Source organism: Ciona robusta, chromosome 9 (assembly GCF_009617815.1).
Source record: "Ciona robusta chromosome 9, ASM961781v2".
Taxonomy (NCBI): domain Eukaryota; kingdom Metazoa; phylum Chordata; class Ascidiacea; order Phlebobranchia; family Cionidae; genus Ciona; species Ciona robusta.
In genome coordinates this window covers 8,270,372-8,286,022 of record NC_143243.1, presented here as the reverse complement: position 1 = coordinate 8,286,022, position 15,651 = coordinate 8,270,372, and the positions used below count along the sequence as shown (strand labels likewise).

Sequence of the window (15,651 nt, the reverse complement as noted above, 5' to 3'; positions counted from 1 at the left end):
AAATTAAACCATCTTAAATACTCTTTCCATAAATTCACATAAATAACAAACAAAATGAAAATGTTCAAGAACTTAATTTTCACCTCGAATTTTTCCTTCTTAAATAAATGAAGCCGGCTACTCCCAGTATAATGAAGACGATCACCACGGCGATTATTATCCCAGTAATGGCTGAGTGGAAGTAATGACGTTTATTTTATATAAAAGTAAACGTTCAGTGTAAACACATGAGGTATTAATGATATATACTCACCACTTCCACCTAGTGGTTGCGGCACAGGCACGTGACTACCAGTCTCGCAATTATCGCCCGAGAACCCAGAAGCGCAACTATAAAGGTTTACAACAATATATTTAGGTGACATTGTATGTTTGCTGTCATAATACTTATACAAGCTAACAGCACAATTTTTTCCACAATAATACTTTATAAAAGCTAAACTTTTAATTAAACCCAGATTAAAAATGATAATTATAAAAGTAATATATATAACAACATTTAGGCTAAGGAGTTATAACTTACATGCAAGTAGGTTTATCGCCCTCATCATAAGTACACGACGCACCGTTCATGCACTGACACACAGCTATGGTGGGAAGGGGTTGTTCGTAACTTGCGTCACAATCGCGTGCGTTGCCAGGGAAGAAAGAGGTTCCATCGGGACAAGCGCATGTGTAAGAGCTTGGGCTCAATAAACAAAGGTGGCTGCACGACTTATCCTTGCAACGCGGGGGGACTAGTGGGTGTCAAGTTGTTTAGAAACACAGCTATTAACTTATTTGTCAACTTTGTTACATTAGTAACATTTAACATATTATTTAAGGTTGAATCTTACTAAAATATCATTGTGCTAATAATATCGTTCAGATAATATTAAGAGTTGAAATGAAAATAAAACAAGTTTAGTTTTAAGTTAAACAGATTACGCGGTAACGAACCGGCTGTGGCATCCTTGGTTGTAAGGACCTCACCCATATATAATAAACCTAAGAAATATTTAAACAAATAAGTTCCAACCTTTCTCATATCTGCTTGGATGATAAACCTTGATATCGCTTGCCGTTCGAAACCCTTTCCTTAACAATGACTTTGCACCCTGACCAAACTTGTTCATCGAATAAAGTGACATATCACTGGTGGTCCAGTAAACAGAGTTCTCAAACACTTCAATATTTAGTGGCCTCCCAACACCTGAAAGGTTTGTTATTCCCGATATTATAACACAGCATAATAAGCAAGTGCAACGTTTTTATTGAAAGTTTAGTTTAAATGAAAAGACACAGACAGTTTACACCACTGATAAATATCATTGTGTTTATGGTCATGTGATGTTAATTCTATCATAGTAGAATCAGATGTAAGCTACACTATAACAACAATAGTAACATATTTCATAATAGCCGTGCATGATGGTCCGTAGTATGTTGTATAAATAACAGGCTGCTCACAATATTTAACATTATTCAACCATAGTTTTACCTCTGGCAATAACTTGCATATGATGTCCATGTTGCGACACTGATGATATCGTTCCTTCTGCTTCATCGGATATGTATAACCTGCGAGGATGTGTTGAAGTTTGAAGTCAACATTAAAATATATATATCATTTCATATTTATTCGATGTATTATTAATATTATTTATCTTATTATTTGTTTGAGAAGATTTAAAAATGTAACTGTCATGACATTGTTTTGTGTATATATATATTGCAGACGACCCCCCCCGCCCACTCACCGCCCCCCATGTTGATAATCCACCGCTAATCCCGACGGGAACCCAACAACAACTTCCTCAAGTTTCCTCATGTTCCCCCCGTCCATGTGCGACTTGTAGATGGCAGGAGAGAGACCAACACTCGACCAGAATAAATATCTGGGGGGAAGTTCAATTTATATCGAGCAAAATAAATAAGTTGTTGACAAATAAATAAAGGTATCAAGCATCCTTGGTAAAGATGGTGAACTTTATAATGCTGCTTTGTATGTTTCATTGAAATAACTTTTTTACAATTTCCAATGTAAATTAACAATGGTTTTTTTACCTAAGACTTGGTGTGAGCATACCAAAGTGAAACGCTTACATGAGCCAACTTACCCCGCTTTAGGATTAACCACAATAGCACGAGGGGCATCAAGTTTGTTGACCAATGTTTTACGATATCTACCATCTAACGTCGCAACAGATATCGTACCAGCTGTTTCATCCGTCCAGTAAATATTCCTGGGGGTAAGGTAGTAAATAACGACGTCTGTTCTGTATCAACTTACCCCCGACACCCAACCTACCCCACTCACCCAACTTACCCCGACACCCAACTTACCCCAGACACCCAACTTACCCCGACACCCAACTTACCCCACCCACCCAACTTACCCCGACACCCAACTTACCCCACCCACCCAACTTACCCCGACACCGAACCTACCCCACCCAACTTACCCCGCCCACCCAACTTATCCCGACACCCCACTTACCCCACCCACCCAACTTACCCCACACAAAACTTATCCCGACACCCAACTTACCCCGACACCCAACTTACCCCGACACCCAACTTACCCCACCCACCCAACTTACCCCGACACCCAACTTACCCCACCCACCCAACTTACCCCACACAAAACTTATCCCGACACCCAACTTACCCTGACACCCAACTTACCCCGCCCACCCAACTTACCCCACCCACCCAACTTACCCCGACACCCAACTTACCCCGCCCACCCAACTTACCCCACCCACCCAACTTACCCCGCCCACCCAACTTACCCCGCCCACCCAACTTACCCACCCACCCAACTTACCCCACCCACCCAACTTACCCCACTCACCCAACTTACCCCGCCCACCCAACTTACCCCACCCACCCAACTTACCCACCCACCCAACTTACCCACCCACCCAACTTACCCCGCCCACCCAACTTACCCCGCCCACCCAACTTACCCACCCACCCAACTTACCCCACCCACCCAACTTACCCACCCACCCAACTTACCCCACCCACCCAACTTACCCCACCCACCCAACTTACCCCACCCACCCAACTTACCCCACCCACCCAACTTACCCCACCCACCCAACTTACCCACCCACCCAACTTACCCCAGACACCCAACTTACCCCGACACCCAACTACCCTGACACCCAACTTACCCCGACACCCAATCCACTGCGATGCCATTGGGTTCTTTTAAACCATCCACCCCCAGATCTTGTGCGATACCAAAGTTATTGGAAACCCCATCAACGTACGGCATCATTGTTCGTACAATACGTGGTTTAACTGTTTGGATCCCTGTGACATCTGCGTGACGATACAAGTAATCACCTTGTTATCCCACAAACTGCAGTTTATAAATGTAAAAAAAATATCAACATAGTTTGAAATCTAATCACCATGAACTAATTTTAAGTCATTTTTTGGGATCCATAGACATCCTATAACATATATAGGTTTATTCACACACGGTATTAATATGAATGACACACCAGTATGAGATGCAGTGTCCGTCCACACAAGAACATTTTGTTCCCCTCCCAAGTAAGCATAATCGAGCGCACCAACACGTAGTTGCCTTTGTATTAGTTTGGCCTCTTTATCGTTCACTATATCATATGTTGCCACATCTTGTTCATCAGCGATCAATAACATCGAAAACCCTGGTTATAATATAAGGTTTGAATTCGCCGAGGAACCCAGAGTATAGTTGAAGTTGTTTACACCAAAAATAGTGAAAAAAATAATTATAATTGTCGCCGAACATCCATGTTAAGCACAATTTATCTTCAATGCCGGCACTACCTTGTGCTGAACACTCTGAGTCACCAGAGAGCACGTATCCGTCGTCGCACGAACATTGACGAGAACCTTTCATGTTCTGACATATTTGTGAACAAGTTGCCCAATCTTCAACACATTCGTTTACATCAAGACACGATGATCGATCGTCGTCGTTTATCTGGTTGTGAAGGAATGTTTGCTTCATATGTTTCAACAAGCAACATATGCACAATTGTAGTAAAACTAAACATTAACTTAATATTGAATGACCTTAAACCCTGCATCGCATGAACAAAGATAATACCCGGGCACCCCGTCCAATGCTGGTATCGGTGTGCACGTCTGTTCACATGGACTGTCATTGCAGGTGTGGGTCGTGTCGCCTTTATCTGTGTGAACATAATAAGGTTGAATTGACTATCATGATGGAATAAAATTCGAAGCAAAGTAACTTTTATGTCTATTTTTTATGCATTACTTGCAGAATCTTTAGTCTATTACTCACGGCAACCACTTTCATCTGTCTCATCTCCACAATCGTCAACTGAATCACAAATCACATTCTTGGAAACACATTTGCCGTTGAAACATTTGTATTCACCAGGTCTAGGGTGACGAACAATTAGATTAAGATAGTAATATTATACATACAGACATCTTACTTGCACACAGGGGCAACAGTGGTTGGATGGCACATCTCAACGCTTTCATCACTTCCATCTTTACAATCATCGTTGCCATCGCATTTCTTATTATTATAAATACAGATTCGTGTTTTTAAACAACGGAAACGACCCGTACAATTTACCGATTCTATAAAGAAATAAACGAGTAATAACATAATGTAATCACATTAATATTTTAATCCATATACACTACCACAGCGTTAAATCAGATTTCAAATATATAACATGTGTGCAAAGAGGTCAATATATGCCTAATGCTTACTATCAAGTAAGAAACATAATGTTTATTATTATTTAGTCAATACATCGACCCGCAGCTACATATACACATTGTTTTATAAGAAACTTATTTTCAGTTAAAAACCAAATATTGACAAATATGAAATAATCAAATACTTGACCACCCATGTTACTTTGAACCACCTAAGCAGTCGAGATCTTACCGCACACACTCGGTAGTTCATCTGATTCGTCTCCACAGTCGTTATGTCCATCACATCGGAAACTATGGAACAACAACTTTCTGTTTTAAATCTTCGCTACCGTAATCGAAGAGACCAATAAAAGTTATTGTTATTGTCAACCATGTTATAACAAGGATAGTTGTTGTGTGTTGACCACATAAACATTGTGAACATTTCTCTCTAGCTCACATGTGCGTGAGATTAAGATTAAGTTTTACAAACTTTGTCCCCACAATACTTTACATAAACTTACCTTGGGTTTATACAAACGTGATTATCGCATTGAAACCTCGCTGTTGGACAAAACCTTCCACCTGGAAACCTTGGTACACACGATGCTTCGTCGCTTGCATCCATGCAATCGCGATCTCCATCGCATTGTACGGACGATGGAACGCAGTGTCCCGATGTGCATTCAAAGTAACCTGGGATAAGATGATGTTCATATCAAATTTAAATCAACTTTCAGGGCACACTTTTAATGACAGCATTTCATAAAAAACATAGGGATATTATAACGGTTGCCCTCCTAATACTAAAACATATGAATCCACAAACCTGGTAAACAAGTGGAAGCCGTGCAACCTTTTTCATCGGACCCATCGCCACAGTTGTCGTTCTGGTTGCAAACCCATGATTGAGGGATGCATCTGTTGTGTGGATGTTTATTAAATGGTTTATTAAATATATATTTATGGTAATATTAAAATAGACTGAAACCTTGCTCCAAACATGAAAAACATAGGTATTTAAGTTTTGCTGCTAAATACTCACTGTTGATTGTCGCATCTGAATTCACTTTCACTGCATGATCGTGGAACGCAACCAAGTTCATCAGAATTATCTCCACAATCATTCCAACCATCACATTTCCAACGTAGGGGTATACAACGATGGTTGGTGCAACGGAAGTCGTTTACACTGTCAGGGGGGGAGGGTTAATGGGGAAAAGTTGAAACACCCAAGCCATAACTCACGGGTTGCATGTGGTTTCAGAACACAAAGCTTCGTCCGAATTATCGTAGCAATCGTCGTTGCCATTACAAACTGCCCACATAGGAATGCATCTGTGTATACGGAGGTTGGTGTTTACACAATATTTATTCACTTTATTGCACGGCCTAATTGATGGATATTGAATAATATTGGGCGACACTGTGTGTTGCAACAACAGGTTCGTGTTTTCTTTGTATTTACCTGTACATTGTATTTACCTGTACGTTGTATTTACCTGTACGTTGTATTTACCTGTACGTTGTATTTACCTGTACGTTGTATTTACCTGTACGTTGTATTTACCTGTACGTTGTATTTACCTGTACGTTGTATTTACCTGTACGTTGTATTTACCTGTACGTTGTATTTACCTGTACGTTGTATTTACCTGTACGTTGTATTTACCTGTACGTTGTATTTACCTGTACGTTGTATTTACCTGTACGTTGTATTTACCTGTACGTTGTATTTACCTGTACGTTGTATTTACCTGTATGTTGTATTTACCTGTACGTTGTATTTACCTGTACGTTGTATTTACCTGTACATTGTATTTACCTGTACGTTGTATTTACCTGTATGTTGTATTTACCTGTACATTGTATTTACCTGTACGTTGTATTTACCTGTACGTTGTATTTACCTGTACGTTGTATTTACCTGTACATTGTATTTACCTGTACGTTGTATTTACCTGTACGTTGTATTTACCTGTACATTGTATTTACCTGTACGTTGTATTTACCTGTATGTTGTATTTACCTGTACATTGTATTTACCTGTACGTTGTATTTACCTGTACGTTGTATTTACCTGTACGTTGTATTTACCTGTACATTGTATTTACCTGTACGTTGTATTTACCTGTATGTTGTATTTACCTGTACGTTGTATTTACCTGTATGTTGTATTTACCTGTACATTGTATTTACCTGTACGTTGTATTTACCTGTACGTTGTATTTACCTGTACATTGTATTTACCTGTACGTTGTATTTACCTGTATGTTGTATTTACCTGTACGTTGTATTTACCTGTACGTTGTATTTACCTGTACATTGTATTTACCTGTACGTTGTATTTACCTGTATGTTGTATTTACCTGTACATTGTATTTACCTGTACGTTGTATTTACCTGTACGTTGTATTTACCTGTACGTTGTATTTACCTGTACATTGTATTTACCTGTATGTTGTATTTACCTGTACATTGTATTTACCTGTACATTGTATTTACCTGTACGTTGTATTTACCTGTATGTTGTATTTACCTGTACATTGTATTTACCTGTACGTTGTATTTACCTGTACGTTGTATTTACCTGTACGTTGTATTTACCTGTATGTTGTATTTACCTGTACATTGTATTTACCTGTACGTTGTATTTACCTGTACGTTGTATTTACCTGTACGTTGTATTCACCTGTACGTTGTATTTACCTGTATGTTGTATTTACCTGTACGTTGTATTTACCTGTATGTTGTATTTACCTGTACATTGTATTTACCTGTACGTTGTATTTACCTGTACGTTGTATTTACCTGTACGTTGTATTTACCTGTACGTTGTATTTACCTGTACGTTGTATTTACCTGTATGTTGTATTTACCTGTACATTGTATTTACCTGTACGTTGTATTTACCTGTACGTTGTATTTACCTGTACGTTGTATTTACCTGTATGTTGTATTTACCTGTACATTGTATTTACCTGTACGTTGTATTTACCTGTACGTTGTATTTACCTGTATGTTGTATTTACCTGTACGTTGTATTTACCTGTACGTTGTATTTACCTGTACGTTGTATTTACCTGTACGTTGTATTTACCTGTATGTTGTATTTACCTGTACGTTGTATTTACCTGTATGTTGTATTTACCTGTACGTTGTATTTACCTGTACGTTGTATTTACCTGTACGTTGTATTTACCTGTATGTTGTATTTACCTGTACGTTGTATTTACCTGTACGTTGTATTTACCTGTACGTTGTATTTACCTGTACGTTGTATTTACCTGTACGTTGTATTTACCTGTACGTTGTATTTACCTGTATGTTGTATTTACCTGTACGTTGTATTTACCTGTACGTTGTATTTACCTGTACGTTGTATTTACCTGTATGTTGTATTTACCTGTACGTTGTATTTACCTGTATGTTGTATTTACCTGTACGTTGTATTTACCTGTACGTTGTATTTACCTGTATGTTGTATTTACCTGTATGTTGTATTTACCTGTACGTTGTATGGCAAGCAAAGTCAATCTCCGGCCGACATCTATGTTGGTCGCTGTCTGTGGAGGAAAACATTGTGTGTTAAATCATATAATGCAAACATATTAACTTCGCTTTATTCAAGCAACATCAACCCTTTGCTTCTTGCAATCAAAGGTAGTCTTGCACAAGGACATATACGCTCACAATAGTAGCAGCGACGAGCCTTGAACGCGTAACCCATCATACAGCACACCAACTTACTACAAACAGCAGCTGGTTCATCGGATCCGTCTCCACAATCATCGTCCACATCACACCACCAGTTACTCGGGATGCAACGTCCGTTATCGCATTGAAAGTTCCCTACGGGGCAAGTACGTTCGCTGGTGGGGAATAATAATCAGTTTAAAGATCACGCTACAACACCCTCCCCCCCAACTCCCACCTGCACATTCCTTCCTCTTCATCGCTACCGTCACCACATTCATCGATACCGTTACACAGCCATGTGTTGCTCAAACATTTACCATTGTTGCATTTGAACTGGCTGTCCAGACACGGATAGTCATCTGTAGTGCAAGGTGAGGATTTAGAATAAAAGGTTTTTGCATTTTAAAAAACTGTTGCGAATAACGACTTTGTAAATAAACTAAATATTTCATTGATATTTTTGCAACTTTGTCAAGTACCACATCACAGATTTAAAGTTTGGAACAAAACCTATAAATCTTTCTCATGTATCATCTTCCCCTCCCCCTACTTACCACAGTTAACCTCGTCGCTCCCGTCCTCACAATCGTTGTCACCATCGCACATATATTCAGGTTTAACGCAACCATAGTCGACGCATTGGAAGTAACCCGCATCACAATATCGAGGTGCTGGAAATGTTTAGCTTTATTTGGAATAAATATTCAAACTAATATTGTAAGACAGTGGATTACAATGACACGGGGTGGCAATTTAAGAGTCTTGCCCAAGGACACATACACCCACAATGGTGGCAGCATCGAGCCTTGAACCCATAACATCCGGGCAACATGATTGTTTCCAACACTATACAGCATTAAAATAGGTAAAGCAGGTTTAGAATAAAAATTAACTTTTTTATTAAGTAGTTTGCGTCTATATAAAGCTAATTGTTTAAACACATCAACTCACGACAAGTGTCAGGTTCGTCGCTGCCATCGGGGCAATCATTCACGCCGTCACATTTCCAATATATCGGGATACATTTCTCACTGGTGTCGCACCTGTATTGTGCAGAAGTACACGCGGGGAAACATCTGGAATATACACGGGGGTCTAATGTTGGTTGCTAGGTATCTGGTAACTACTATCTGAGACAAATATTAGTCTAAGCGATAAACAACAGCAGGTAATTTAAATAAACTAAAACCAAGTATTTAAAAAGTTGAGTTAAATAAGTTTTCTTACTTTTACCGCTACACTTATTTATTTATTTAAGTGAATTTCTTAATATTTAAAACAAACTAACTTGTGACTGTTGATTCCGATTCCAACAGATTCAAAATTATCGGGGCATTTGCATTCCCTTTGTCCATTGATTGTTAACAAACATAAGTGAGAACAATCGCCATTGTTCGTGGCGCATGGGTTCGACACTGGGGGGGGATATGGGGGTTAGGAACAAAAGTGTGGGCAGAGTTTTGTTTCATAATTTGTAACTTTACGTCAAAATTCATGTTTAGTATTTTAATAACTTTTGTTTTGCTGATAATTTCCACCTTTTTGTTGGTAATTATTAATTTGATCTTCGCTCTCAGACTCGAAGTGATAAATAATATTAACTCACATTCACCAATAAAAAAAGAATTAAAGTTTCTGTAAAACTATTATTTCCGGCCGCTGACTGTGGTTGCTTCCATGTTGTATCTTGTCTATACGGATGCACGACGTGTAGATCATACGGTCGATGCGTCGTGTTGACTAAAAGTTGGAAGTCTGAGCCATCCAATCCATGGGCCTATGGTTATACAAAGTAGTAATGTTCGTATGGTGTAATTTATATATAGGGTATATTGGGGTAGGAGATAAACCCGTTGTTATCATCTGACACAAATTAACATTTAGCCATCCCTATAAACACTTAAAATCATTTAAATTATAATTCATTTTGTTTTTTACTAATTATACCTCTGAAGAATGTTTAATAATTATTTAATCAATTCTAAAGTTAAATTTTAAATTTGTCAAAGTTTAAATTAATAAAGAAAGTTGGTGATATGGACTCACCTTATACATAGAGTAAGTTGACCAGTCAGTCCAATAAATATAACTTTCAAAGAAAGATAAAGCATAAGGTTTTGGGTAAAATTGTTGTCCTTGTAAATATAAACGATGTCGATTGTTCCCGTCCATGTCCGAGAACCTGAGATGCGGATGTTTCATGGTCACCAACTTGAAGGTGGTGCGCAGTTAACTTCATATGGGTTTTTTAATTCAACATAAATTAAACGGAAACAATATATTTACTTGGATGGATTTTCATAAACCTTGTTTTTTTAGGTTACTATGTATGACTTGACGTGTGTTTAAACGGTTAAATTGATGATACAGCATAAGGAAATCGTGGGAAAGACAAAGACAAGCCCAGTAAAACACCCACCACAAATACTCACTGTATTGAATCAATGTGAGAATCTCCCCAATAAATACGTTCCGTCACATAATCTACAGTCAGCGCTGACGGGAAACTTATACCGGTAGTTATTACGGCGGTTGGTTCCCCCCCGTTCAAGTAAGCTTTGCCGATGTAAGGGACGACCCCGGCGTCCGACCACAATAACAAACTGGGAACAAAACAATCAGTGAATGTTTATTACAACACGTGCGTGTGTGAAGATTTTAATGCTCACAAGTTACCTAAGTAAATTATTATAACCATAATAAACTTTATTTTCTGTTCCATTAGGAGCAAAATTAAATAATATTAACAACTAAAACACAGGACACCAACAAACCATGGTTGACCCACCTTCTCTTTGGATGAACCACCAATGCGCGAGGTGTGTGGAAACAATATGTTCGGTTAACATCGATACAACCCGACATTAAAGTTCGCTTGCTCGTCCCGTTCAGCTCCGATACGAACAATGCTTGTAATGAACCGTCTAACTGTTGGGAGAGTGGGTGTAATTTATCCTCGCATGGCGGGCAACGACAGTCATTATAACACGGGTGTTCTGTTTCATACATCTCATGCCCGCTTACAAGTTATCACGGATCTAACTTATTTATGCTCGCATGGCGGGGCAACAACAGTCGTTATAACACAAATGTTCTGTTTCATACACCTCGTGCCCGCTTTTGAGCTACCACGTACATACACTGCTTGAAGCATCAATGCACAACCACCCACCCAATACAACTTCCGTGTCACCCACTCCACAGCCAATCCCTCCCCATCAGGAACTTCACGATGAAACAACACCTTGCGATCGCTTCCGTCGAACCTAATGCTACCGATCTCATGAGCCATAACGTCCGTCCAGAACAATCTCTGATCTCTGAACAAACAATAGATGTTGTTGCCATGTGTGTGTAATAATTGAAAGATATCTTCTTTAAAATCACAAAAAAAAAACTTTTTTCAAAAGTTCAATATATAAATATATATAGAACTTCATTTAAAGCTTTTTTACAATTATAATCTTTATTTGCCCTTATTCCGCAATTAAACACAAAAAGTAAAAACTTGGTTTACTGGTAATGGTAGTCCAACGCCACGACTCTATCCATTCCCCCTGTTACGAGTTGGTAGTTCCTTCCATCTGTTGATATCTTCCTTATGTAATACCTGGGGTGAAGTTAAATATATTCCTAATAGTGTGTAAGCACATAGAATACCAAACTCAATATATATTTGTCTACAAATTCATGCACTTTTGTACAAACTAATAAAACATATATAAGACCTTTACCTGTTACTAAACATTATATAAGGATCAACCCCCGAGTTTTGTCGACAAGTTTTCCCGTCAGCTTCGCGTAAGTATCCGTCCCCGCACTTGCAGTAATATGAACCCTCCGTGTTATCGCACAATTGCGAACAAACCCACGGTGTTTCAATGCATTCATTCATATCCTCACATGCTTTGCCATCGGGTAGGAGACGGTACCCTGTGTTGCATGGCTTGCGGTTAAATATACTTCATGTATAATCTTAACGAAAGTGAAGATTTTTGCAAAGAATACAAACAACAAAAGAAATTGCAAAACATGAATCACAATATACCTTTGTTACAATCACAATAGTAACTTGTAGGCGTATCCACACATAGTTGAGCGCATTGGTTCGATGCAATGGTTGCGCATTCGTTCAGTCCACACCTCTCTTCATCGCTTCTATCCGTACAATCAGGGTTGCGATCACAAACTAACCCGCCATCAATACATTGACCATTCTTGCACCGGAACTGATCGGGGGGGCAGGTTGGGGGGCCGGTGGCTGCGTGGGTAGTAATAACTTGTGTTTGTGTCTTCGATTACAGATTAAAATATATTTGAAACGGCGAGACATTGATATAGCGATAAAACGACAGTGGTTACAGCACGCTTACAATGAGCACACGGAACAATAATACTCACGGCAACCATCTTCATCTGAACCATCGCCGCAGTCATCTCTGCCGTCGCATCTCCACCATGTTGAAATACACTTCCCGTTCTCGCACGTAAACTGGTACGCACGACATGTTTGGTAGACACAATCTGTGTGTTCGTCGCTATAATCACCACAATCGTTGTCATGGTCGCAACTGGGATATACCATGTGTTTAATTTATAAAACAAACATTTTTCCAAAGTCCTTACTATAAATTTCACCACTAATGACATCCAATATATTCACAATTAAACAAGTTCTTTTAAGAGTTTGTGAAATGTTTGATTATCAATTAATATAAATCTCTGTGTACATTTAAGGAGATTCTAGAACATTTAAAAAAACTAGATTTTGTTTTTAATTTAAAGATAAATAACATTAAAGTTATAAAAAACATAAGGACGCTGTTCTATACCAGAAACTTACACAAAATATTTAGGAATACACAATCCGTTACTACAGTTGAATTGATTGCTGTTACAAGTTGGTTTGGGGCAAGACGGTAAAAGTTCGTCCGCGCCGTCTTCACAATCAGGATCACCATCGCAAACGAACGAGTTTGAAATACATCTGGAGGGATAAGTTTGAAATATATCTGGATATATATGTTATGGAATATTAAATTAATGATTTAGACAACCCATTACTGACCACTGAATGGCAGCATAGATACTTGAACCTGTAACTTCTGGTCTAGCTGGCGTTCCAACATGACAACTAACCTGCTATGTCCCGGTGGATTTGCCGCACACGTGAATTCATTTGATTGACAGGTCCGACTATCGCAGTCGTGTCGGTCGTCTTCATCGGAGTTATCGCTGCAATCGTTGTTCCCGTTGCAGATCTTTAAATAAAAACACGTGTTGTTAAAATACAACGCAACTTCTAAATATCAATTGCTGGGAAACTAAAGTTAAAAAAGTCACAGCAACAAGACACACCGTGTTTCAACCATAACCCTACCATCATTACAAAGATGTTTCATGGACGAAACACATAACAGCTCCAAGCCAAGGATCATTAAAAGTTATCAAACTTATTCTTTTTATTCTAAATATTTTTCTTTACATTATTTTACAGTTTACAAACTTAAAGTTAAAGTCAGTTTTATTGATATTTTCATGTTTTAACGCAACCCACCCAATCGAGATCGATACACCTCCCGTTATCGCACGTAAAGGAACCGGCAGGACACGTTCGATCAGGATGATCGCAATCGCTTGGTTCATCTGAGCCATCGTCACAATCGTTATATCCGTCACAATACCAACTTAAGGACACGCACTGGTAGACATTGTCACATTGAAATTGGTTTGATCGACAAGTTTTACCATCTGTGGAGTGGGGTTTTATATATATTGGGGTTCATTGAATGCATTATATACAAGGTTATTAATTAAGTTTCATATTATATTTATACACCAGAGAATCATAGTCAAACGGGCAATGTCATATCATATTTATAAATTATACTTCGCTATTATTACCAAAACCAGTTTATATTTAAACTATATTATTAACATAAAGTTACATTGAATAAACTACCCACCACAAAACACGGGAGCTTCGTCTGAGTTGTCCCCGCAATCATTATCTCCATCGCAAACCCAACCACCCCATATACATACATTGGTATTCGTGCATTTATGCTGTGGGGGGGAAAGTTAATATTAATATAAATATCCATAGACACACAACATCACGACGCCGGTAAATACAAAAGGGGATACGTATACACAATATATGAACATGTTTTGCTGTGATAATATTCAAGAGTTTTCAGGTTATGTCCAACACGCTGATCATTCAACTATCACTACTTGTTTATTCCTTATGTTACTTTGCCTGTTTAATGTATTTATAGTTATAGTTATACATATGCCCCCGCATGCGTGTTATAGTTATACATATGCCCCCGCATGCGTGTTATAGTTATACATATGCCCCCGCATGCGTGTTAAACACCTGTGTAAATATCAAATCTAATGAACCGAACTAAGCTACCCAACTTACATAACCAGGTCTGCACGTTGTATGTTCGCATCCCACTTCATCCGAGACCACCCCGTCCTTACAGTTATCGTACCCATTGCATACTTGGCTCATAGATAAACAACGACCATATAAACAAGTGAATTCATCGCTTGAACAAGTTGGGACAGCTGCGTGGGGATTATGAGGTTGAGTTATACAACACATCAAGTCCAACAAATAGTTTACCATAAAAAATATATTTTGTCTAAAATAGTATCAACAGTCTCATATTCAAATAAAATCAATTTAAATATAACAAATATATTATTTGTAGAAACTTACGACACCCTTGTTCATCTGAGCCATCACCACAGTCATCGTCAAAGTCACAAACGAACGATATCGGGATGCAACGTCCGTTGGGACACCGGTGTCGATGGGACTCGCAAGTGTTGTCCGCTGGGTTTGTAAACATTGTGGTGGTAAATACATATCATCAAGTACAATAACATTACATGTGTGGGCAGTTGTATAGGACAGTGGATGGAACTTCCTCACATGGTGGGGTAATGACAGTCTTACCAACCTTACCAGAAGGCTGCGATAAATTGTTTCAAACAAACATATATGACTTTGTTGGTGATCAATATTTTGTATGGCTGACATAACCACCATCACAAGTTATATGTTCATAAGATATCTATGTACCCACCACACGACCTCTCCGATTCATCCTCTCCATCGCTACAATCAGAATAACCATCGCACAACCAACTAATGGGACGACAAATACCATTCGAACACGTATATTGGTTTGTGTTGCATCGATCTTGACCAGTCTGTAATGCTGGGTGTTATCGTATGAATAATCTAACACATTATATTTTAGTCTA

The 15,651-nt window shown here is 38.6% G+C and overlaps 1 protein-coding gene across 1 annotated transcript in view; it reads right to left on the bottom strand.

Annotated features, from left to right (window-relative positions):
• LOC149731951 (low-density lipoprotein receptor-related protein 2-like) overlaps positions 1-15,651 on the bottom strand; it is a 44,270-nt gene that overhangs the window by 1,366 nt on the left and 27,253 nt on the right. The window contains exons 58-97 of the mRNA XM_089885248.1: positions 15,471-15,597; positions 15,101-15,217; positions 14,798-14,946; positions 14,334-14,433; positions 13,925-14,118; positions 13,507-13,628; positions 13,211-13,354; positions 12,769-12,938; positions 12,416-12,628; positions 12,102-12,300; positions 11,885-11,977; positions 11,540-11,687; positions 11,156-11,295; positions 10,800-10,970; positions 10,414-10,549; positions 10,045-10,144; positions 9,656-9,782; positions 9,319-9,443; positions 8,922-9,038; positions 8,603-8,726; positions 8,419-8,540; positions 8,177-8,234; positions 5,917-6,006; positions 5,714-5,860; positions 5,498-5,589; positions 5,193-5,364; positions 4,919-4,980; positions 4,452-4,602; positions 4,295-4,395; positions 4,060-4,178; positions 3,811-3,967; positions 3,498-3,668; positions 3,162-3,312; positions 2,100-2,225; positions 1,740-1,877; positions 1,481-1,560; positions 1,019-1,192; positions 524-737; positions 254-330; positions 84-171 (exon numbers count right to left, since the gene is read on the bottom strand). Coding sequence (XP_089741374.1) covers positions 84-171; positions 254-330; positions 524-737; positions 1,019-1,192; positions 1,481-1,560; positions 1,740-1,877; positions 2,100-2,225; positions 3,162-3,312; positions 3,498-3,668; positions 3,811-3,967; positions 4,060-4,178; positions 4,295-4,395; positions 4,452-4,602; positions 4,919-4,980; positions 5,193-5,364; positions 5,498-5,589; positions 5,714-5,860; positions 5,917-6,006; positions 8,177-8,234; positions 8,419-8,540; positions 8,603-8,726; positions 8,922-9,038; positions 9,319-9,443; positions 9,656-9,782; positions 10,045-10,144; positions 10,414-10,549; positions 10,800-10,970; positions 11,156-11,295; positions 11,540-11,687; positions 11,885-11,977; positions 12,102-12,300; positions 12,416-12,628; positions 12,769-12,938; positions 13,211-13,354; positions 13,507-13,628; positions 13,925-14,118; positions 14,334-14,433; positions 14,798-14,946; positions 15,101-15,217; positions 15,471-15,597 — 5,306 coding nt within the window. The remainder of the gene's footprint in view (positions 1-83; positions 172-253; positions 331-523; positions 738-1,018; positions 1,193-1,480; positions 1,561-1,739; positions 1,878-2,099; positions 2,226-3,161; positions 3,313-3,497; positions 3,669-3,810; positions 3,968-4,059; positions 4,179-4,294; positions 4,396-4,451; positions 4,603-4,918; positions 4,981-5,192; positions 5,365-5,497; positions 5,590-5,713; positions 5,861-5,916; positions 6,007-8,176; positions 8,235-8,418; positions 8,541-8,602; positions 8,727-8,921; positions 9,039-9,318; positions 9,444-9,655; positions 9,783-10,044; positions 10,145-10,413; positions 10,550-10,799; positions 10,971-11,155; positions 11,296-11,539; positions 11,688-11,884; positions 11,978-12,101; positions 12,301-12,415; positions 12,629-12,768; positions 12,939-13,210; positions 13,355-13,506; positions 13,629-13,924; positions 14,119-14,333; positions 14,434-14,797; positions 14,947-15,100; positions 15,218-15,470; positions 15,598-15,651) is intronic.